Below are 26,133 nucleotides of genomic sequence, written 5' to 3'. Positions count from 1 at the left end.
AAGGTGAGCAAATCTTCGGTGCTATAATTTGGATTGAAGAGAAGTATCGCAAATCATTGCTTTCAACGGACTTCCTCCAACCTGATAGAGACTTTCAACCCTGAATCCAAGAGTGAATGCATCTTTCGGGTTCCCTAGGATCAAATCAACTGACAACCATCCATGCATACCTTAGTTTGTTGGTCTGTTCACTGTTGCATGTTCTGCTCCTGGTTAGGGCTGATCACCCACTGCTACAATCCTCTACTCACCCTTCAGAATCACTCTAGCAACTACGGCTTGGCTCCAATCTGCTCCTGTGGTCAAGCGTGTGTTCTAGGGAGAGGTTAGTCCTTGAATGAGCCTTCCAGCCTATTGGAAACACTGAGAGGGGGGGTGAATTAGTATTCCTTTTCAATTGTTACTTTTACCAGTTAGATCACTTATATTTAGAATACAAAATGAACAACAATAAGAATAAATGCTTTTATTAATTTTTTCAATAAATCAAGTACAATATATGTAGGGCTCCAACCCTAGATGAAGACACCAATCTTCAATCTCCCAGACTCCAACCTGTATTTTCCAAGCACCAACTTGGACTTCCAGGGCTCCAACCTTGTCAATTTTGAGGCACCAACCCCAAGGGCTCCAACCCTATATCCGGTTCAGGCTCCGACCTGGTTTCTTGAGGACTCCGATCCTCTAGGGCTCCAACCCTATCTTCCAAGGCACCAACCTTGTCTTTTCGAGGCTCCAACCTCTTGGGTTCCAACCCTTAGCTTCACTTTGTCAAGATGTATTTGGTTATACTTCACGGCTCCCAATGTCTTCTTCAATGAGCCGTGTCTATCTTTGTCTTCGCTGTAGTATTCATGTTATGTCATCAATGGCAACCTTGATCTCTTCACATGAACGTGTCTCCGCTGTCCTTCATGGTACCTTAACAAAAACTTCAAGGTCACCTCATGATGGCTTCAATAATCTTTTCCAAGAGTGACTTCAACAGGCTTCTTCAAGAGTGTCTTTAATGGGCTTCTTCAAGAGAGTCTTTAATGGGCTTCTCCAAGAGTGTTCTTCAAGATCTAATACTTCTCTTGTGCAAATCCCCAAATGTTCCACTGTTCAAGGTCTTCAAGTTCTTCAACTTGCACAAGCCTCCAAGGTTCACAACTATAGGCCTCCAAAAGATGCAAAGAGTGTTCACAAGGGAGCAACTCCAAAACTAAGATCAAGTCTATCAAGGTTGCCTTTCAATTTTGCTTCAACAAATCTGCTCTAAAGGTCAGATCCAAAACTGCCTCAAAGACTGCTTTCAAAGTGCTGATCAAGACTGCCCAAGATATCCTATAGAAGGCTGATCCAAAAATGTTGATCCAACCTGCTTCAAGATTGCTCCAAGAATTTTCAACAATGCTTCAATGATGCTCCATGGATGTCTTTAAGTCTGCTCATGAAAGGCTGCTCCAGGAGTCCTCAACTCAGCTCCTCGAACTACTGTCCAACCACCTTGACTGTCCACAGGTCTGGTTCCTCCTTCAAGCTGTCACAGGGTCGAGAGAAGTGTCACTACAGGACTGTCCACATCTTGATGACTGTCCTTCAAGGATAGTACACCATTGAGCCTAAAAGTTGTGTCTCCAAGGAGACTGGTCACATGTCTGAAGGTGTAGTCCTTCCACAAGACTGCATTTAGAAAAGAGGTTCTGCAATCCTGTTACCACAAGTCCGAGTCAAAATCCACCACTGTTCTGTCTAAAAACGCAGCTACAGGTGACTGTAACTATCACAGGTTGCTGTCCGCAATTAGAGTGCCACAGGTCCGAATTTACAGGCCTCCACAGGTGTGTTATGTCTGCTACTGTTTGCTGTCCGAGCTTACAACAATTCCGAGCTTAAAAAATGCCCAAACAGTGCTCTAAAAACAATCCTCCTCGGCCTCTTTGCTGTTCTGTCCTCTTCTGCATTTTATCTCTGAAATTTTCACTGAAATTGCTTGGTCAAATGAGTAGTCCGTACCTCCTTTTTATATGAGTTTGACGTTAAGATGAATGGACATGTCTTATGGAGGGAGGCTGACATGACAGACTGAGTGTAGGTCGGCTAGCTTTAAAAAATAGGATATATTAACTTAAAAAATTAATTTCTCTTAGACTACTAGGAGTTAGGAGGCAAGTGAGGGCTCATTAGAAAGAGGAAAGAGTCCTCTACAAGATAGTTAAGGAGTCATAATGAAATGATGTCTTCAAGATGTCAAAAATTAATTTTCTTTATGACTGTTTGGAATTTTTAGTGCAGAAAATGATTAGGACAGCAATAGGTCATTAGGGCTTGATGATTAGGACAGCAAGAGGTTATTAGTGTGTCCCCAAGTGCTTTGTCATCATGTAAGTCATCCATGTCACCATGATAGTGTATCCGGCATCATGATAGTGAATTTAGCATTCATGTCATCATGATAGTGTAGCATCATGTATCCAATAATAGTGCAGTGATATGTCACCAACCATAGTGCAGCATTTATTAATTTGCCATTAGGAGATTTCCAAGTCCTTCATGTCATGTCTTGCCATTAAGTGATTTCCAAGTCCTTCATGTCATGTCTCCAATCATTGTCCATGTCATCAAGACCTTCATCAAGTGCCATCATGTATGACATCATCAAGTGTGGTCATTCATGTATAGTCCTTCAATATCAAGGGTAAGGACATCATCCGGGTTCTAGGCTTCTTCATCAAGAGTAAGAACATCATCATGATTTCTAGGGCTTCTTCATCAAGAACAAGGATACATGAGGTTATGGTGTCTTCATGGTTAGTTCAAGCATCTAGGACAAGACATCTTCTTAGTGGCTTGACTTCATAATGGCATCATTAATAGCTTGACATCTTCATTAATGGTATCCTTATCAAACAAGAGGGACTTGTCATCATGAGCAAGGACATCATCATAATATGCATCAGAAGAATATTTTCCATCCCAAGAATGCCATATTGACATCAATGACAACCTTGATTAACACAGCCAACTCCCAACGTTACTTCTCTCCTCTACACTGTTGTTTAGGCTAGCGGCATCCTACAGCAGCCCTAAACAGTCCTCACAACACTCCAAAGAGACCATACTACCTCGCTGTAGTAAACAGAGCCCTCTTCCACCAATCCGCACCTAAAAACAGGCATAAACTCCTCTTTGTTATGCAGCCTCTTCCCTGCAAAAAACTCGGACCTGTACCGAGCCAAAAACACTTCAAAAAAATCCCATAAATATCCCACGCTGTCCTTGTATTATGTCTGCGGCTGCCTCAGAGAAGTATGGAGGTTATTTGATGCACTTGGATGTGTTCTATTGAGCTCTCCTCACCTCCTATTTATACACTAAAGGAGGGCTTCCTTGGACGTCAATATTGGCTTGTACAACTGTCATAAGCCTTCTAATCATTAGGCCGACTTGACCAAAACCCAAGAGTCACATTCAAAAATTCATAACTCTAGTTCTAGAGCTCCGATTTGAGTGATTCTTGATGCATTGGTTTTGTCTCGTCATCCTCTATCTCCTCAAATTTTCTCATGCTCAAATTCTTCATGGTTTTGGCCCAAATCCCAGTGGGTGCAAAACCCCAAGTTTGGGTTCCAAGCCCACAAGTGACTCTTGTGGCGCTTTTCCCTCCAGAGTCCAAACCCCAAACCCTAGGGCTTGGAGTACCTCCCAAGCTACTCAAAAATCAACAGCCCTCATCAAGAAATGTGGAAGGAATGTGAGAAATCAGTCAGAAACAGAGGCCACTTAGTAAATAACGGGATTTCTGTCTTTAGTCATCTGTAAACCCCAACAATGGCACATCCATAGCTCATGCATGCCAAGCAATGAGAGTAAATGATGAATGAGGCAAACGAGGAGGTATTTATGTAGCTCTTGCATTGCTCTTGAGAAGCATCCCTGCTGATGTGCAGTTCAGTTAACAACACAATGCCCCTTCACAGAAGGAAACTCTTTCCTGCCAACGTAAAGTCTAAGTTTTGACAGTGTTAAGGGAAGGGCACCTTTTAATTGAAATGGCCTCTTTTAGTTGGATTAAAGTGCTCATTAATTAAACTAAACACCACAGATGATTTTTTTGATAGACAGAAACTTTTTGTATTATAGTGAGCCGTTGCTACAAGATTGTACATAAGATTTACAAATCTCATATGAACCTGTCTAGCTTTTCTGTTTACAGAAAGAACTTTTTTATTTAGCCTATTTGACAACAGAATTTTCTTTCGATTAATCTTTCAAAGTTCTGTGATGGGGATACTACCAGGAGCTTCCCTTTTAAGCCTGTCATACAAAGTAAACATAGTTCCATTACATGCTTTGCTAATGCTATAAGTTATTACTGTTTTGATTTCTTTGGGATATCTGGACAAAATTTTCCCCCTCAAGTCCTAGAGTTTGCCAAGTTTAATGACTTGACAGAAAAAACAAGAACAACTAATATAGACAAGTCAAGAGTTACTAAGCTTCACCAGATGGTTCTATTAATATAACTCGTATTAATATTGATTTTTTCCTGCTCTGTAAGAGAGGCGGGGATCATTTTATTTTGTATGCATGACCAAAATTTAAATCTGCAATGGACAGGGGACGTTTTCTAAGTCTGTTTATGCTGTTTGGACTTGAAATGGTTTTATTTGATTTATGCATGTCAGTTTTCCCACTCATGCTTATAGAAGCTTAGTAGCAAATGCTAATGTGCTTTAATCAATCGTGCAGGGGATGTGGGAAGTGTCTACTTTGGTCCAAATCATCCTATGAAGCCACATCGACTGTGCATGACACACCATCTGGTGCTTTCTTATGAACTTCACAAGAAGATGGAGATCTATGTGTGTTCTAGATCTATGTAATTTATCTTTGTCCAGTATTTATTTTTTTCTATACTTATTTTTAGCCCATATTCATGTTAGTCTTTTCTGTAGCGACCACACAAGGCATATCCAGTGGAACTTGCTCAGTTTCATTCAGCAGACTATGTGGAGTTCTTGCATCGAATAACACCTGATACACAGCACTTGTTCACCAAGGAGCTAGTAAAATGTAAGGCCTGTGCCCTTTATATGAATATAGAGATGATAAAATCTAGACCAAGATTTCTCAATGTATTGATACTGTTATTGTTGGAAATTCCAAGAAGTTTAATGTACTTGTACCCATTGCATTGTCTGGTCTCTATGAAGTGATTGTAATGTTTTGTATTTTTTTTGATGTATATCTCATTTTTTCAATTCTGTCGATATATCTTGTTTTTTTCTGGTTTTACTGCAAGACCTTAATATTCCTACCGTTGTGTTGTTTGTTTTTGTAGATAATATGGGAGAAGATTGTCCTGTATTTGAGAACCTCTTTGAGTTTTGTCAAATTTATGCTGGTGGCACTATAGGTAGCTGGAACCTTTCTTGGCAGATATGCTTTATCTAATCTCAATTTATGTTACGAGGCCTAATAAGGATGATATCCTTTGATTGATAAGCAGATGCTGCTCATCGACTGAACAATCAGATTTGTGATATTGCAATCAATTGGTCTGGTGGCCTTCACCATGCTAAAAAGTGTGAGGCATCGGGTTTCTGTTATATTAATGACTTGGTGTTGGGAATTTTGGAGTTGCTTAAACATCATGCCAGAGTTCTCTATGTTGATATTGATGTCCACCATGGTGATGGAGTTGAAGAAGCCTTTTATTTTACTGACAGGTATTCAACGGTCACATCTGAACATTTCAATGCAGATGGTGTGTCTTATTTTCTCATTAATGGTACGTCTGGTGTAGGTAGATTTTAAATTGTCATATGATATGTGATGGTTATTGTCCTTTCTGCTGTGAAGTTATAATTTATTAAGCTACAAAAAGGATGACAAAATTATTGGCTATTGCCTCCCACTGTTAAGAAAAAGTTTACAAAGGTATAGAGTACTTGATATATAGTTAGAATTTATACTGCAAAACTAGGAAGGGACAATAGGTGGTCTGGACTCTGCAGCAATCACCAAGAGTGACTGTGATCATGTACCACATGCTGCACACAGTTTCTCCTTCCCTTTTGGCTTCAGGAGCTAAATGTTTGACTTCTTGAATCTTAAATGTCAACACTCAACAGTTGATAATGGCATCACTTCAGACAAACATAAAAATCTACCTGTTCCTTAAGAGGAACACTTCCATCATTGACTATCTGTTCAGTATCCAGCTGGATTTTCCTATGTTAGTATGTACTTGCTGTACAATTTGTCCTGGATACATACATATAGACATGTACATGGGCACAATTGACGTAAAAATACTAGTGCACACTGCAAACAGACATATGCATTCACATAAAAATGCTAGTTACTTCTGAACATATCAACGCAGATGCTTGTGTGATATTTTCTCATAAATGGTATGCCTTGTGTAGGTAGATTTAAGATTGTCATATGATACATGAATTACTAGGATAGAAGATTAGTTGGAGGGGCGGGGGGGGGGGGGTTCTTAATCATTATTTCACATAAGAGTACTGCCATATTACAACACGACATGTTAAAAGTTGCAACCCCTATCACTTTCTTAAGAGCAATACATGGTACATGATGGTTATCGTCCTCTCTACTTGCTGTGAAGTTATAATTTATTAAGCTACAAAAAGGATTACAAAATTATTGGCTGTTTGCTTCCATTGTATAGGAATGATTTAAAAACTATGCAGTACTTGATATATAGCTAGAATTTGCAATGAAAAACTAGTAAGGGAGATTAGGTGGTCTGCATCAATCACCGAGAGTGTCTGTGATCATGCACCACATGCTGCACACAGTTTCTCCCTGCCTGTTGGCTGTAAGAGCTAAATGTTTAAATTCTTGTATCTTAAATGTCAACAGTTGATAATGACATCACTTTAGACAAACACAAAGATCTACCAGCTCCTTAAGAGGAACACTTCCATCTTTGATCTGTTCAATATCCAGCTGGATTTTCATATGTACTTGCTGTACTATTTGTCTGGATACATACATATTACATACAGACATGTACATAAGCACAAATTCACATTAAAATACTTGTGTAAAATTCAAATAGACATGTGGACATGTGTCCATCTATCTATAATGGTCCTTGCAATGCAGAGATTAGAATAGATAATCTCACAGAATTGGCACTAGTGCTCATATGCACTATCCTTCTTCAATGCTCCATACTCACAGAAAATAGAAGCTTTTTGATGACAAAGGAGCATAGAAGTGTCCACTTGATGCCTCCCAGGAGCTTCTTCAACCATCAACTGTCATGGAATATTCCACATACCTTCTCATGGTGCCATCCTTTCTATTTTTGTACATGATGCTAGCCATTAATTTAATTGAAATGTCTTAATCAATTTTGAAAAAATCGATATAAACAGAAAATCATTGAGCTCATAACTAGGGAAATTGGCAACTTACAAATTGTAAAATATATCGATTTAAAAAAATAGAAGTTAACAACAACATCAAATAATCACATTGTCACATAAATATGAAAAGAAGATTGATATGTAAGATGTAAAATGATATATCATACAATAATTGTTGACTATAGTCAAGACTCAAGTTTGAATACACAATACAAAATTACATCGAATATTTAATAAATGGATCTCATTATCATGAGCCATTCACAATAGTTCAATCTCCTTTGCTTCATTTATAGGAAAAAGGTAGTGGCTCATCCTCTAGGAGGTTCCATGGTTGGAGTCAAACACCTACTGGTTACTATCTCAATTTGTGTAGGTAGTGGATTTATGACTATCCTCGCTCTTTGTCCCTCAACTCTCATCCTTCTCTCCTAATGACATTGGGACATACTGTGGCTCCCCGACCACTAGCTTATTGATCCGAAATTAGATACATTTGAACTACTAATTCTCACTTTTGAACAATTTCTCACTTTCCCACAGTTGCAAAAGAAAATATAAAAAACTGTAAACAAACAATGCATTTAGAGACAATACTCAGCGAATTGATAACAGAGTTCACCCATATGGGCTACATCTCCGGATCTGCTATAATCCACGGAGTGCTTCATTAATTCTCCTTCAAAGAGGGCTTTTCCTTTTACAAAATGTGCTAAACTATTCTCCGAGTACGGGGTTGCTTCTCCATTACAAAGGGCTGAAATCTTCTCCCACTAAGAGGCTGGTTGGTTTTCATTTACAAAGGGCCAAGTTTCTCACATCAAATGGCTCATTCTTCCATAAGGGGCTTACAAAACTCCCAATAAACAGGTTTAATCTCCTTTCTACAAAAAGGCTAACAATTCATAAGTTAGCTTGCTTGCTTACTCTCTTTCAAAGAACTTAGGAATCCTCTCCTATTTTAAGGTCTTAATGAATCTTAGCCTATTCGTCTCTCTCGAAAAAGGTTTTAAATAATTCTTGATTTGAGAACTACCTCATCATATCAAGGAGAGAATAACTCTCAAGATCCCACAAATTAGGATCTAGCACCATTCAAGGGATTGGTTTGAGGAAATATCTCAACCATGCCCATGAGAATCTCAACTTTCCTTGAAAATCTCAACTCTCCATGAATATCTCAACTTCCCTTTGAGACTAGGAAACAAAATCCATGAATATCTCAACTCTACATTGAGACTAAGAAACTACAATGCTATGTAGCTTTTGCACCAATGCTACATGGTTCTCTCAATTGTATTAGTTTCCTATTACAAATAGAAATGACAAATACAGCAATACATGAGCACCTAAGCTTAAAATAAGTATTAATCATTTCATTTCATTTTATCATTTCACCTTTTTGCCCAAAATTTCAACAAGCTTTGCATACAAAGTCCTCTTGACCTCATTCAAACTATGTTAGAAGCCGCTTTGCGAGCTCTTTGTTGTGCGGTCAACTTTGACATAAATTGAGACTGATTTGAATTGTTGATTGTGAAGATCCTCCTGGATCATACCTCCCCACAAAGAAACTTTTGGTCCACCGAAAGTCATGATTCATGATAACAATGGGTTGCTTTATTTTCTCTCCCTTGAAGGTTGATTTTTAGTTTCTCTTTGTTGCTCAGCGTCCTCAACAAAGGAATAAAAACTACATTGCATATTAAGTGATGCTATAATAAGTCATGACTCATCACTTAGCCATAATGTCAAGTAACCACAAGTGACGATGATGATCATTTCAACACCCATTCTTAATTTGAGCATGGGGTATTGGAGGAAGACTATAAAGTACAAAGGAGTGGGCATACCCAACTCAATAGTGGGCCAACCATAGCTGTAATAAGAGAGAGAGGGTTTGGGATGATACAATTTGATACAAAAGTGGGGACTCGGGAGGTTTATGAATACCGAACCATCAATCCATCATCATCATTGAACTGCTCAATTCCTAAAGAAATGTCACCATGAACTACTCATCATTGGGGGGAGTATTATCCTGTTTGCATAAATACAAGAGAGAGAAGGTACACAAGTGAGTGGGCATACCCGACTCAATGTAGGACTCAACGGTTATTAGAAGAAGGAAGAGTGGGTTTGTGATGACTTGACTCAGTATAAATGTTGACCCAATAATCTATTGGAAGAACACTGCCACCAAATTGTCTATCTGTTAGAAAATGTGGTCATTGACTTGCTCATCCAATGGAGGAGGGTTGGAAGACACATCCTAGCCCCACTCCACATCCACTGGAAGAATAGTCCCATTGATTTGCCCATTTGAAGAAGTCTCAAAAGGAACATCCTATAAGAGAAAAGGTGGAAGTGCCCAACTCTAATTATTATTACTGTAGCTGAAATGAGAGTAGGAAGACCTAAGTGTTTGTATCTACAATAGGGGTGTGTGTATGGGAATACCCAACACAGATACACTTGAGACAAAACAACTAAGGAAAAAGCTCAAATACAATCTGGGTTTTTGAACACAACTAAGAAACTTGAAATACAAGAGGGGTATGGGTGTGTAAATACCCAACTTGAATTCACTGAAGAGAGTTCAACTGAAAAGGATGGTCAACTACAAAATAGTAGTTGGTTTATAAATACTCAGCTCCTTACAAAGAGCAACCATGGCTATATTATAGGAGAGAGTGGGTTTATGAGTACTCAATTCAAATACAGTGAGTGAAGGCAATACAAGAGAGAGCTGGTTTGTGGATACTCGACTCAAATATATGGTCAGCTGTAGGTGAGATAAAGAAGTCAGAGGGTTGATGAATACCCACCTCAACATAGGGTTGGCCCTATGCATAACATCCAACCCGAGGATGGATAGGAGGCCAAGAAGAGAAAGAATTAGATTGCACCTTCCTCCCTTGATGCTAAATGTGGGCCGTTTGAAGATGGAATCTCCCCAAACACCATAGTTCCAATACCAACACAGTTCCAAAACCTAGAAAAGGGGCCTTTGGTTGAAGTCTGAAAGAAAGATGCATTGAAGGAGCACAAAAGGATCCAATCTATTGATGGCATTGAAGGTCCCATTGATAGTACACCCAAGAGAGACCAAAGTCACAATGGGGAGAGAGAATATCCATGTAAAACACTGAATGATCCTCCATGTTGCATATCGTATGTCTAATCCAGTGTTATCGGGACTAGACCAAACCAGTCTTTATTGGCTGGTCCAACCAGTTTGATGCCAAAACTGGTTCAGACCGGTGACCTGAAACGCTTTTGGCTGGTTTAGACAAGAATCGACCGGTTTGGTACTGAATCGACCAATTTTGTACATTGCTGCCAAGGACCCTTTGAATGCATTTTTTTTCTTCAAAAAAAACAATGATTTATGATAGGGGAAGCCTAGTATTTGACCATATTGCCCTACTAATGCTATACAATTCATGGTGACTCATGAAATGACTCTAGATGTTTGAGAGTGGTTCTGACCTCAGTGGATTTCATATGGAGAAAGTAGAATTTTAGATCTTACTCAAAATCCAACAGACTTAACAGTGTTTTAGGATTTCAGGATTGGAGGGATTGCAACGCTCCATTGGATTTTGTCATGTATGAGGGTATGGAACTAGTATTTAATCAAGAGCACCAAGCCCTCTAGCATTGGTCGTCCCAAGGTAGGAGAGTTGCCCCCTCTAGTATGATGTTGCTATCGTGGAATCATTCATGTTGCCTTTGTGATATTTTCCAGGTGATAAAATTTAATGATGTAATCTTGGCTAGGCATCACCTAGGGGGGAATGTGTTTAATGTTGTTAGTACCCTCATTGATGTGTTATTCCTAAGTTTGCGTTAGAGTTGGGGGGGGTGGATGTTAGTTCGTATGATTTGATGGTGATCTAACCCATTTTCCTAAGGTTGGATGATGACTTTTGATGTAATAATCCCTTGGTGGCGGTGCACCTAAGGTTAGGTTCTATAATTTGTTGTTATCATGGTGGTGTTTTGTTAGGGAGAACATCTTTTATTGGCAAGGTACAACACTTTATTGAAGTACATGCCTCTTTGGCACACATGTTCATGGTGATCCAATTTGTTAGTGACTCATTGAAGGGGGGACTATGGTTATACTTGAACATTAACCTTTGTGCACACATGTTGAGGTTGTTTTAACTATTTAATGGTAACTTAATCTACTTTATCTAGATTCAGATTAATAGCTTGGGCATGTTGAAGTTTCTAAGTTTACTTAGTTTAGAAATCCTTCATGCAATTTTTGTGATTTATTCCTACCTACTTGTTATTTTTCTTTAACAAGTTATTTACAAAGTAAATACTGAAAATAAACACCAGTGCATGCTCAACATATTACAGATCAGCAATTAAAAGAAACAAGAACAAACAAACCACATGACACCATTATTTTTGGACCAATGTCCCGGAAAAACCCAATGCGGGAAAATCGGTGCAACTATCTGAGGGTTTTCTTATTAAGCAATATCAAAGTACAATCTGGGTGCTGAAACTGGCCTACCCAATAGAGAATTTCCTTAGCAGCTATACCTCACAGTTTGAGAGAAATCTCCTGGCTGAAACCCGGAAAACCCTTCCGGCAGTTCCTCAGCACAAAACTGCTCTGCAACCCCAGCGTCTGCCCAATCTGGACTGCGTCAGCCACTCCTAGCCCAGTGCTGGCCCTGCATCAGCCTTCCTTGGCCTGCGTCAGCCCCAGGAGGCCCTGTGTCAGCTCTGGGAGCCTCTGCGTTAGCCACGTTGGCTCCTCTGGTGCTTTGCGCAGCACTTGGCTGCTTCTGCGTGGCCCTGCATGAGCCCTTGCTGGCTCTGCGTCACCCTCCTTGGCTGCTGCGCTGCTTTCCTGGCACAATCTCTACCTTCTCTGTTTCTTTGTACTCAATGCCCCTCAGCTGCTCTCTCGATCACTGATTCTATCTCTCTTAGCAAACCCCGCTCTAGAGAATAGAATGACTGATCATCTGGTGTATTCTCCAAGTGACCCTCAAGCCTCCTCTTATACTTTTCCTGTTGACATCTCAACGACCGAGATTAAGTCCCTAATCAACGGCTAAGATTAGATTTGGCTTGATCCATGTCTTTTGGACCACTCTAACACAGATTCATATTAATACACATTAATATTTTATTTTCCCTAAGTTTAGACTTAGGGACTCCATTAAAAATATTAATTATTTTAATATCTCCTGATCTGTTTAGAATCTGCCCAAACCCTTTCTGGGTATTGGAGATATCATGTGCCCCAACCTCTCCACCAAATTTCGTGGCTAGAGCACATCCGATGCTACCCCAAATCAACACTCCCTCTTAGCGAGGACTGTGCTCTAGCAATACTCCTCACTGAGTATTACTCTGATCATCCGGCATCGGTACCTGTGCTGATGCTAGGCCTTCCTGCCCAACATCCTCTGCACTGCTGCCTCCTGTACTGCTGCCCATGGTTCTGCCACTGCCACTGCTGCATCTGTACGACAGCTCCCTCTGCATTCGTGCTGTTGCTGGTCCTTTCTCCCAGCACTGCATCCGCACTGCACCTCCTCTCATCATGCTGCATCGTGTTGCCCACTGCTGCACTGCAACTCAGTTACTGAGAAGTAAGTAACTGATCTCCCAACTGACCTCCCTGTTGGGCTAGAAACACCCTCTGATGCTGAAGCTCCCTCTGCCGCTGACAAGTGCTCCCTCTCTGACCTCTGCGCTGCTGCAACAACTCCCTGCATCTTGCACCGTTGCACACCTCTTTGTGCCTTCTTGCACTGGTGCAACACTCCTGTGCCTCTCGCACTGCTGCAGCCTGCTAGCTTTGCGCTGTCTCGGGACTCCTGCACTGTAGCTCTCTCTGCCGCTCCATCCGCATCCGTCTCTACCCACTCAGCCAGTCCTGCTACTCCTTGACGGGGCTCCCGTAGCAAGGTCTAATCCAAGAGGCTGGGTACCTCGAGGATCCTGTCCCTCATCGCTTGTAGTCCACCTGACTACAACTCGATGTCTCCCCACTTCCGCTCAAGTGGTGCGTGTGCACTCATGGCACAGTCATCGTCTGTCAAAACTTCCTTCTTTGCCCGTGCTGGCACTACCTTAGTCTCAGAAGACTCTCCCTTACTTTTCTTCCTCGGACACTAGGTTGCATAATGACCGAGCTCCCCACAGTGGAAGCATTTGATCTTGGAGAGATCTTTCTTCTTTCGCTTTTCTTGCTTTCCCTCAGATGCTAGGGCCACATCCTCCTCCTCCTGCTGAACTTTGATCCCTTTGCTGCTGCTACCTGTCTTTGACTGTCGTCTGATCTCTTCCTGGCGAAGAGCTGCCCACATCTCGTCCCAAGGTAGGAGAGTTCCTCTGCCCAGGATACTCTGGACAAACACTTCCCAATCTTCTGAGACAACATTCAGGGCTGTCCTCACCATAAGCTCCTGATCCAGTGTCGCTCCTATAACAGTCAACTGGTCTCAGATCTCATTCAGTCCTCCGAGGAAGGTGTCAATCGATTGACCCTTCTTCATCTGATACGACCTCATCTGGTTCTCGAGCAGCATTCTTCTCTACACAGAAGTATGCTGGTATAGGTTCTTGAGAGCCTCCCACATCTCAACTGTCGTTTCCTTCTCGACTATATGTGGTACCACATGATCCTTGACCCCATCAAGGATAATGCACTTGGCCCTCGCCATTGCCTCTTCGTATTTGTCGTTATCATTAGGGTTGACTGGGATAGCTATAACCTTCAAGGCAAAGTTCTTGACACGATTCCTGTCAAGCACTGATAAGATTCTAGCCTTCCAGACTGCGAAGTTCGATGCTCTGTCCAGTCTATCCTGGTCTCTTACCCCGTGTAGTGCCATGACGCTCCTCTACTTCCCTCCTGGAAGTTCTCTGTTCGACTCCTCTGAGTCTCTACTTCCCGTCTGGAAGTTCTCTTCTGGACTCCCTCTGAGTCCTGATTTCCCTTCTGGAAATCCTTCTGCCGCTTGTCGAGATGTCCCCTACTCTGATCGTCTTGTGCAACTGCACTACTGATCCAGGTTCCTCGGCTAGAAACCCTCAGTAACAACTCCTCTAGCCCTGCTCTGTCAGGTACTGTTCAGACTACAGTACCTCACCAGCTCCACTCTGCAATATTTCTGCAACCTTCTAGACTCCAGCAACTGCCTCTTTGTGAACTGTGTCAGCCCCTCTCTGCCTCACGCTGGCTCTGCGTCAGCCCTGGGATGCCCTGCGTCAGCCCTCTGGCCCTTTGCATCAGCAACGCTGGCCTCTCTGAGGCTCTGCGCAGCTCTCGACTTCTTCTGCGTGGCTCTGGCTGGCTCTGCATCACACTTCTTGGCTTCTGTGCTGCTAGAAACAACTTCTGTCACCTCGGGACAACTGTTTTCTACTGCTATTGCTCCGCTCGGCTGATGTCTTTTAGTCCTCCTGTGATCTGCAATCACGCTCTGATACCATGTTGAAGTTTCTAAGTTTACTTAGTTTAGAAACCCTTCATGCACTTTTTCTGATTTATTCCTACCTACTTGTTATTTTTCTTTAACAAGTTATTTACAAAGTAAATACTGAAAATAAACACCAGTGCATGCTCAACATATTACAGATCAACAACTAAAAGAAACAAGAACAAACACACCACATGACACCATTATTTTTGGACCAATGTCCCCGGAAAAACCCAATGCGGGAAAACCGGTGCAGCTATCTGAGGGTTTTCTTATTAAGCAATATCAGAGTACAATCTGGGTGCCGAAACTGGCCTACCCAACAGAGAATTTCCTTAGCAACTATACCTCACAGTTTGAGAGAAATCTCTTGGCTGAAACCCCAGAAAACCCTTCCGGCAGTTCCTCAGCACAAAACTGCTCTGCAACCCTAGCATCTGCCTAATTTGGACTGCGTTAGCCACTCCTAGCCCAACGCTGGCCCTGTGTCAGCCTTCCTTGGCCTGCATCAGCCCCAGAGGCCCTGCGTCAGCTTTGGGAGCCTCTGCGTCAGACACGCTGGCCCCTCGGTGCTCTGCGCAGCACTTGGCTGCTTTTGTGTGGCCCTGCTTGAGCCCTTGCTGGCTGTGCGTCACTCTCCTTCGCTGCTGCGTTGCTTTCCTGACACAATCTTTGCCTTTTCTGTTTCTCTGTACTCAATGACCCTTAGCTGTTCTCCCGATCACTGATTCTATCTCTTTTAGCAAACCCGGCTCTAGAGAATAGAATGACTGATCATCTGGTGTATTCTCCAAGTGACCCTCAAGCCTCCTTTTATACTTTTCATGTTGACATCTCAACAGTCGAGATTAAGTCCCTAATCAACGGCTAAGATTAGATTTGGCTTGATCCATGTCTTTTGGACCACTCTAACACAGATTCATATTAATACACATTAATATTTTATTTTCCTTAAGTTTAGACTTAGGGACTCTTAAAAATATTAATTATTTTAATATCTCCTGATCTGTTTAGAATCTGTCCAAACTCTTTTTAGGTATTGGAGATCTCATGTGCCCCAACCTCTCCACCAAATTTCGTGGCTAGAGCACATTCGTTGCTACCCCAAATCAACAGGGCACCCTATTTCATTGACTTCCTTTTCACACTTTAAAGGGAAGGTGGCACATTACATGCATTTACTTGGTCATCGTACTATATTTGGGCATATCTTCGGAGGGTAAACTTGTGAAGACACTTTTTGTATTCTTGGAGGTGTATATTTATGTATTTCATGGACTTTTGGCATTGTCAAAACCCTAATTCACCCTCATTTCCCTAGATTTGGTTTGTTGGAGGTTGACCACTTATTATTTTGGGGTTTGACTCCTTCATCTTGCACATTCATCCATGGAGTTGGTTGCCTTTGGATTTACTCATGTTTAGTTGGTTGGAAATTAATTAATTTATTGTTGCTGACTCCTTCCTTGCACAAGTCTCAAGGAGTTGTAACTACCTTGAGATTATTTATTTATTGAGGTGGTTGCACATTGAAGCAAGAGCCCATGGGGAATCTTTCTATTTTGAGAGAATTGTTGGAGGCTTGACCATGTCATTCTTGTGGAGCACTCCATCTAGTTGGTATCTTTCACACTTGCTCATGCATCTTGTCGACCACTTGCTATTTTGGCATGGTGGTTATGGAGCATTCTCCTGTCTCAAGAAATTTTTATTATATTTGCATTCATGCGTCTTGGGAGGCGCACTATTGAGGCATTATTTTACCATTTGATGGAGCTTTGGACATGGTCAACCACCTTCTTGTGCTATTTTTAGAGTATGTTGCTTCCCTACTCATTATCTTATTATTGTTTGACTTGTCATGGAGTTAGTTGGAAAATATTGTATTTTATTGCAAGAGAGATTAATTTCCCTCTAAATTAAGAGGAGCTTCTCTCCATCTCATGAGGGAATTGACAATTGGAGGATTGTGGAGTGATAGTATTAATTGAAGATTGGAGCTTGAAAATGATGGTGTTGAGCTCCCTTATGTATAAACTTTGAAGACTAATGAAGAAACAAGGTATTGCTGTTTTGGAGTATAGTTATTTTCTATCATATTCTTTTGTTGTAAATCTGTTGTAGAAACTTCTTGTTTTCATTGTAAAACATAAGGCTTGGCAATGAGAACGCTACCCATGTAGGAATAATCAATGCAAGGAGGCTTTCCCTCTTGTCTTAGTTGCTGTGTTATTTCTTCTTTATTTCCTCTCTTCTATCGTCTCTAGTTGTTGATTGGATGATAATTCAGCTAATAAAACAGCACCTTTATGTTAATCGGATGTGTGGCAAAGTGAGCACTCCAAGATTGGTTTCCACGTCATAATTTCCGGCAAGCACCTCAACCTCAAGGTTTAATGTATCAAACAAGTTCACTTTTCCTTAGGTACAAACTAATTGATGAAGGTTTCAAACTTGATCTTTAATCTAAGTGGGTTGAAAGTATTAAATCAACCTTTTTAGCTCGTAGCCTACTTCAAAATAATTGATGGTGATAAATCAATCCATTCATCTTGCAATGTCTCATGACTCCATTAGCACTTAGATTGATAGGCATTGGTCCCTTATCTTTTCATTCCCTTGTTTCTCCTATTCCTTCCTTTCCTTTTTTTCCCATACCCCTTTTTCCATTTCCACTAGCACATTTCATTTATTACAACAACCTTGTTTTGTTAAGGTTTACTCTTCAGAAAATCACCTAGAGCCCCCACTCTATAGCCTTAGCAATCTCATTTAGGGGTACCCCCCTTGAGTTGGAGAAAATCGAACTAGAAGAGAGAGAGCTACCGAGGGGATATTTTGTAGCTTTCTTGAGTTGCACAAGACTAGCCCCTTGATGCTTGATACTTTACATCATCTGGGAGTGCTAAATTTTGTTGTAACATGACTAATAACATTCTTGTCTTGGGACATTAGGGAGTCTATAGCACTGTTTTAAGATTTGGCCGGCTCGGAATCGACTCGGCCGAGTTGGTCCGAGACAAGGCCTCACCGGGTCGACTCGGTCGAGTTGGTCCGAGACAAGGCCTCACCGGGTCGACTCGGCCTGTGAACCGGTTCGGCCGACTGGGTTATTACCAAGCCAGCCGAGTTGTCTAACAACTCGGTCGACTCGGTAATAACCCAGCCGGCTCGGCCGAGTCCGAGCCTACTCGGCCGGGTTGGAGACAACAGTATAAAAGTGATATTTATGACATATGTTTATGACAATATTGCTTGACAGCAATATAAAAGTGATGCATGGTTATGATGTATGGTCAGTGATCCATGGAAGTGATGCTTGGGCAGTGACTGTAATGCAAAGGTTGAGGTATGACAATCATGTTTCTCTTTTGAGGTATGATACATCATACAAATTGATATGGCATTGACCTTGTTGACATAGCAATGACCTTGACACATGATTGAGTGTCCTTGAAACTTAGTAGTAGGTCAGTCATCCATGACTTGGCCTGACAATGATACATAGGGCAGTAATCTTGTATGTAACATAAATCTTGTGATATAGCAGCAACCTTGTGATATGACAGTAATCTTGGCAGTAATTTGTATGATATGTAATGACAAGTATGACAGTATTGTGTGATTAGACTTGACAATGAAATGTAATGGCAGTCACCTTGATATATGGCAGTGCTCTTGATATGATAGTGCCCTAGACATATAGCAGTGACCTAGTATATGACAGTCATCTCTATGTAATCTTGAAATGATATGACAACAATGAATGGCTTGTCCCTTTGACTTGATAGTGATAACAGTAACCCCATATATGATGGTCACCTTGTTATATGACAGTCACCTTGGTGTATCTAATTAGACTGTTGAAATTTTCTGACTATAGCAACTTGGTAGCTGATTGCACATCTAGGGATACATCAACAATGGTTGGATACTTAGATTGTCTTGAAGTTTGCATTGAAGGATATGACAGTGAAGGTGTATTATGCTACAGCTAGGGTTTGAGTAGGGTTTGTTCTACAGGTTGAGATGATGAGGCAAAACAACAGAATTGTTGATAGCAGTATTTGAGCATTGATAACAAGATGCTAGGGTTTACATGTTGAGCAAAGCTAATGCTGTGTGTTTGGAAACATGAATGAAAATCTTTAAAATTATGTTTTTTTATAAAAAAAAAATATTTAATGTATTTTTTACAACGACCGAGCCAGCCGAGTCGATACCAAGTTGGAGTCGGAGTCGACCCTCGGCCGAGTCGGAGTTTTAAAACATTGGTCTATAGTGAATCTTCACAATGACCATTTGATTCAATGAATCTTATCGTATCTCCCTAGATCCATTTTGGATCATTTTATCTTTTTAAATGATGTAATCATGACTTAATTAATATTGGGTTATTAGGTCATTAGTTATTTGGGACTCACTTAAGATGTGCCTCTCTTCCCTAGTATGTATTGAGACATCACATCACTCTAATTCAAGCAATTATTCTCTCTCTCTCTCTCTCTCTCTCTATTTTATGTGCATCTGATGTCGTTGGGGCATCTTCCTCTTTTTCAACATGGTGGCCAAATCATTTTGGATCGATCTCGAACCTGCTTATTCTTCGCTCCCTTAGATCTATGGTGCCATATCTTTAAAATCTTATTGACCGAACCCAATGTTGTTCAAACATACAACGCCCTTGAGCATTCACCCTTTACTTTGCATTAGAACTACAATCCAACCCCAAACAATGCCCTCCAATGTTTTGCGCACAAACCTCAAATTTCATATAGCCTCAGCACTAGGGTTCAACTCAATCTTTGTCACATGATTGTGGCTTGTAACCTTGAGCTCAAAACTAAAGGTGCTAAGCCTTTAATCCCCTGTTTGGCGACCCTTTCCTATTATACATAAAAAAGCTCAAACTCCAAACTCTTTAATTCTTCGCGTTAACCTTGTTATCCACCACATGCGACCAAGGCTGGTGACCAGTGCTTAACTAACCCTCATTTGCATCTGAGGATTGGGTCATCCAATTGGTCTTAACTTTACCACAGGCTTGAATTACTTTATCGATCTGGATATCCGCCTCACTCTACTCCTTGAGCCAGTCATCCGAGGTCTGAATGGATTCAGATGTACCACACCTTTGCCATGACCGGATTCATTGTTGACCAAATTACTTTTCATTGCAAGATATTATATCTAGGGGTATCGGGCCCGAATGTATCTCCACACAATTGTATCCGGTTCTAAGAGCTGGATGGCCCTTCTTTCGATGGCCTCGAACTTCATGCTTTCACTAGCACACTTCTCAACATCTGTAGGGTTCACAATTACTTACTAATCCAGATGCATTGTCCTGATTCAAACTCTTTGTAACTAGTGTTGGGGTTTGTTGTTGCCTAAAGTGTACACCTAAGGCGCAACGCTTAGAGTAGGGGCTGTCACTCTAATCTCTACTCACTTCGTTTAAGCTCTCTCCTAGACAAGCTAAGGGGAGTAGTCCCTAAGGATGGAAAATCTAAGGAAAACTTGTTGGAAAAACAAGTCTAGGAGATCAAGATGCAAGGCAATCACTTCCCCAAGTAACTTGAATTAAGATTGGATGGCAAGTTAAGCAATTAAATTGAGAAAATGTGAGATAAATATGTTCAATTAGACCAAAATGACACTAAGATGAAAAAATAAGAGACCAGTGCCTTGATAACAATACCCGAACAAATTAAAGAATTGCACAATGATACTTCAAGCTATAAGGTAAGCAATGCTGCAAGGAAATGTTAGCACAAAAATAGATCAAGATAATCAAAGATATGATCAATAAACTTTAAGGAAAGACAATTGCCAGGAAGAGAAAATATGATATTTCAAATACAATAAACTTGCAATATAATTTTAGCCCACATTTCCAATTACCAATGATCAATGAATGCAAGATCTAAACTAATGTGAAATGCAAGGTCTTGGTTACTTTTAATTATATGCCTAATCTAGATGAAGGCCTTCTCCTCAATTGTTTTGAAGCTAGTAACAAACAAAGTTGTAGAGAGAAGTGCTAGGGAAGGAGACTAAGGCCTCATCAACGAGACCTACCCAGGACCTCTAACCACCCAAGTGCCTCCATTCCTACAAGGGATTGCCCGCAAGAGAACTGCAAGGTCACTTGTGTTAACCATGAATGAGGAGCTAACTTCTCAAATTGAATTGTGGAGAAGGTGTCCCTAACTTTCTATTCAACCAAGCTTATGCTTGGAGGTAAGTTTTAACAATGCAACACTAGTCTAGAATGAGGATGCAAATGTTGACAAAATTAGATTGCTTCAATGAGATGCAATTATGTAAAATGCTTCAATGTGAACAATATTAATTCAAGATTACAAATTATCTCTTTTCAACACAAGGTTACAAGATGCCAATAACAATTCTTAATGCACTTTAAGATTACTCAATGAAACATTGATAGTGACATCAAATGAATTAGTTATAATGCTAATTAGGATATCTTTCACTTATGATAATGAAGCAATTAGAACAAGTGAAATTTCAAAGCACAACTAACTAATAGATGAGATTGCTAATAGTGATTTTGATGCAACAAGAACCAAATCTAACCATGCAATGCGACTTCTAATCTAACAAGATAGAAATCAAGGAGATGGTTAGTATCTAACTATGAAAGAGGCTATCCCTGACACTTTGATGAGATCACAAGAGAACAACCAATGCAATTACCAATCCACTATGCTTCTAGCTATCCAAAGCCACAAGAATGCACAAGTTAACCAATAATGAGCCTCGGTGATAGAAATAATGCACCAGACCTTAAGAGACCTTACTGTCAAGAGATATTAGTCCACCGTCAACAAAGATCAGTGACTGAGAAGCTTACAATTATGCAAGAGTAAGAACTAAGATACTTATTAAACTTCTTGTGATTAATGTGTGAGGAATTTTAATTGTTTTAGGCTTTTTATTATTAAAATTATTATGTGATTGATCTTTGATTGCAAAGCTCCAAATTTTAGTGAATGTTTTAAGTCTGTAAGAGGCTTGCGGCCAAGGGAAACAAGTCCTCTAGGCCTTGCGACCCTCCTTCAATGACTGATATATCAAGTGTAAAGGCCCAAAGCTAATGTCTTGGCCTCAAACCATTGATGTAACTCCTCCAAAGTCGCCCGCTAACCCTGCAATCACAAATTGTTAGCCCTAGATGAAATGGAAATGAATAGATCTTGTTTATGATTGCGGCTAGGGCAAGAAGGGCCTCTAGTCCTTGCAGCTAGGCCTAGAGGAAGGCTTTGATGGATCAACGAGTTCCCAAACCTAAAACAACTAGTAAAAACCCTTTCCAATGAGGATACTAAGCCTGCAAACTACCAAAGTTAGTCTACAAATCAGAGATGGTGAATTTTACATGCCTTCCAATGGATTAGAATTGTGATAGCAAGCTTCCACGTCAAAACCAATGATAGACTCTTGTCAAAAATGAGATTAGACTTGCAAACAAGTAGGATTAATCTATGGATCAGATGCAATGAGTTTACAAGCCTCCCAATGCCTGCGACTAGGCTAATTAGGCCTAGTTAGGCCTGCGGCCAAGCCAAATTAATCCCAAAAACCCTAGCGGCCACCTTCTAAGGCTTGTAATTAGACTTCGGCCTTCAATTTTTTATCAATGAGCCTCCAACAAAGTCATATTTGGATGAGAGACCAATGAAGTAAAATTTTGAAATTGTTTGCAAATTTTTTATGGATCAAACCCTGATTTTGCAATGTGATTAGCCTTTCAGGGCTTGTGGCCTCCAAAAAAGGTGATGCATTGAGGAAAAGAGGCTTGAAAATGGCAGGTCTAAGCCTTGAGAGGCTAGATTTGGGGTCAAATACCTTACGACCTTCTCAGAAAATGGTAGACAACTCCAAGGGAATGTAAACGCTGCCCAAACCCTAGTCGTGTGGGTTGGGTGAGGGCTAGTCCTTTCAGAAATTAAACTTTTCCTTTGATTTTGAAGTGATAGCACCTGCAAAACAAGAAATCCTAGCCGTCCCACTAGATCTACAAGAAAAGAAAACTAAAAACCCCAACTGACTATATGTACAATGGACAAATAAAATACAAGGGTTAGAAAAATAATATACAAATTATCTACAATATTCACAATAAATTTATAGCTCTAATTAGCAGATCTATTCATTTATTGCACAATAAATTCAAATAGATGAGAGAAATAATTTTTATGGGTGAGCAATAGCCAAGATCTCTGCAAAACAAATTGTTAGATAAGCCTTGAAATTTAACAAAGTGGGCTCTTGAGATTTCTTGTCTTGAGAGTGGGTTGGTCCAACCGAAGAATTCCCCTCACACCCAAGTTCCGGATACCAAAATCTCTACACACTTAAGATCAAGTTATTAGATCAACAGAGGCACAAATGACATAATAACTCTCAAAATCGAGAGATACCTGCTAGATAGATCAAATTAAAATGCTTCTCTAAAACCCAATAACTAATGCAAGATACTTGTGCAAATAATTAATCCAACAATTGGCTAATGGAATAATAAATTACAAAATTCAATAGAAGAGGAACACCACCAACAACTGGCTAATGATCCAAAAAACATTACCACAAGAAGTAGAAGTGGAACACCACCATGAATAAATCCTAAAGACTTTTGTTTTATTATTCTAGAAAAAAGTTATTACAACCAGCAGAGCTTGACTCAGAGCTCGATTACAAAATTTTTCGATCTCAAATGAGGAACAAATAGCTTCCTTATATAGAAAAAATGAGTGTATGAGGCCCCTCCAAGTGGGAAAATGGCTAGTTCCCTTGAACCATGGCTTGATCCTTGTCAAGATATTTTGATCCCTTGATAATTGTTGCACAAATCCCCAGGAAAAATCGAATTTCTTGATTACTGAGCTTGATGGACCAATATGTGACTTCTGGGTGGTTTTGGACCATTGGAGAATCTTCAAAAAATGAATTCTCGAAATTCTCTCATTCAAAATAACCACCTTGACCCAAAAATTCAATTTCCTTGAGATTTTTTTTGTTTTGGGCCCACCGAATTTTTGAGTGGGATTTTTGGCCTTGGAAATGAGTCTTTTCTAATTTTTTGACTTTGAAAAAGGACCTCATCAATTTCTATAATTTTTTCCACTTGGAGATAATTTAATTTTCTCTCATTTTATTTTTTGATTAATTTCTGGCTTAATAATTTTGCCATTTTTTGCAAGAAAATAAATTAAAATGACTCTAGAGGGGATTAAACATATTTTCACTCTCAAAGTGGGTCAACAAAAATATATAGGCGATATGATCAATCATCCACCTAAATATTCCTAGACAACACTTTTTACATCAATTGTTGCATGAACATCCCATACAGAAGGGGAATTTTACAATTAAAACATGACCTCTAGACACAACCAAATTCTGCGACTCTTGACGGATGATCTAGTATGAAAACTTTACATAGACTCGATAACACTAGGACTCACCTAAGGCCTTACCATCGAGCCCCACTCTAGCTTTGGGGTATGTGTGGGAGAAAATCTCTGCTGATTATTTGGGTTTGGAAACGCGAATAATTGGCGGAGGGTAAAAAACTCCCTAGAGTGAATCTCGTTAGCAAGGAATCTTAGGCTACCTAGATGTTTTTACATGGCTTCATAGACATACTAAGATCATTTTTACAACAATGGCCCACAGGGCTGCAGAATTTGGATTACAATGATAATCTGGATTCTGGAAGCTGTATGATGAAGATGATCTTGATTTTTTTTTTATCCGCTGATATGTACTTTGCTTCTTGGGGGAGTTGACACAGGTGTGGTCAACAGGGTCTGTATTAAACCTTCGATCCGCCAGATGTATAACTTCCTGTCGAAGCTGGATGACGTGGGTATCACGCTGATCCTGCTATAGTGCTTTTATAAGAGTTCCTATACAAGTCTAGGTGCATTCTAGGAGGTTAAGTGGTTTTAAGATGTATTTATAGCATTCTGATCATGTTTTGTTTCCAGCCTTGGAGTAACTTGCCGGGCTTCTAGGAGCAGATTTGTTTTTATCAAAATATAGATACATTGTCACATTTAAAGGCTGCACTGGGCCATTTTGACCTTACTTTCAGTGTAGAAGGCATTGCGTTTGAAAAGGCAAAATCCTTGGTAAACATACCCTGTTGTCGATATGATTGGTCCCATGTTATTGTTGCATTGTGTATTGTTTATTGAGTTGAAGTTTAAAATTATACTTGATTGATTCCCTAAGTATATAAGAATGCATGTGTTGGGGTTTGTGCTCCTAGCAGTTGGGTATTTTTCTGGCGAAACGATGCCTATTTGGTGGGTTTTAATGCTATTATTGAATGCGGTTGATGCGTGTTACGCATCATATAGGATAAAAGTAACCTAGATTATATTGAAACCTAGGTCATTGACTAGAGTGGCATAAGATGGTCAAAATCAATTAGAGAATGTTAGTGCTGGATATCCCGTGTGTCTTGGTAAGAACATGTGATTTTGTTCCAGGATCCTTGATACCTATAAATATAATTCTGTACAGTGGTAATAGCTATAGATCAGTGGCAGTTGATTATATATGTGGTGGTAAGGGCTTCCAGATTGCTAGTTTCTCTGGGGAAGTATTGTTATGGTAATTTTCTGGGTTTTCCTAGTGCACAAGGGTTGAAGGATACCCAATGTTGGAGATAATATCTATAAGACTTGCACTGTACTCATTGTTAGCTGGAGGATGCTATGAAATGTAGCTTGAGCAGGAACTACTTGCACAGGTTTCAGTGTAAACATGTAGGAAGTTGTTTAAGGCATTTCTGTGGTGACCATTTTGCAAAAGTGGTCGCTAATTACATCATGTAATTTCACTTGAAAAATAACATAAAAGTGAAAGTCTAGTGTTTTGAAGTCAACTTGGTCTTAGGATCTAAGTGAAATGTTCTAGAAGTTATGGAACATTAGTGACTTAGATTGGTATCAAATCTTAGCCATATATCTCAATATTGGGATAGGTGGCAACCAGGATTGAGATCAGTCGCTAGTATTGAGGAGATTAGTTATTTTTTTTCAAGCATAAAGAGGAGAAGGTATGAGCGTCAATACCATATGAGAAGAGAACAAGAGAGCAGGAGAAGGGCATAGTGCATTGAATTAGAAGAGCAGATTGTTGGAGTGACCAAGAAGTACAATAGGCTGTAGCAGTTTTTTCCATGCACAAGTTGTACACGTTTAGATTTGCAGGGTGTACTTTATATTTCATGGATTGCTGGG

The 26,133-nt window shown here is 40.2% G+C and overlaps 1 protein-coding gene across 1 annotated transcript in view; it reads left to right on the top strand.

Moving 5' to 3' along the window:
- The window catches only part of HDA9 (histone deacetylase 9), a 140,383-nt gene that overhangs the window by 11,234 nt on the left and 103,016 nt on the right, over positions 1-26,133 (top strand). Inside the window, exons 2-5 of the mRNA XM_089446849.1 lie at positions 4,735-4,847; positions 4,941-5,058; positions 5,327-5,401; positions 5,495-5,714. Coding sequence (XP_089302975.1) covers positions 4,735-4,847; positions 4,941-5,058; positions 5,327-5,401; positions 5,495-5,714 — 526 coding nt within the window. The remainder of the gene's footprint in view (positions 1-4,734; positions 4,848-4,940; positions 5,059-5,326; positions 5,402-5,494; positions 5,715-26,133) is intronic.

The sequence above is a fragment of the Pinus tabuliformis genome, chromosome X, assembly GCF_031772625.1.
Source record: "Pinus tabuliformis cultivar Carrire ecotype Pingquan chromosome X, CPIR1, whole genome shotgun sequence".
In the NCBI taxonomy this organism is placed as follows: domain Eukaryota; kingdom Viridiplantae; phylum Streptophyta; class Pinopsida; order Pinales; family Pinaceae; genus Pinus; species Pinus tabuliformis.
Note: the sequence above shows the minus strand (reverse complement) of the source record. Positions and strands in the feature narration are given on the sequence as shown.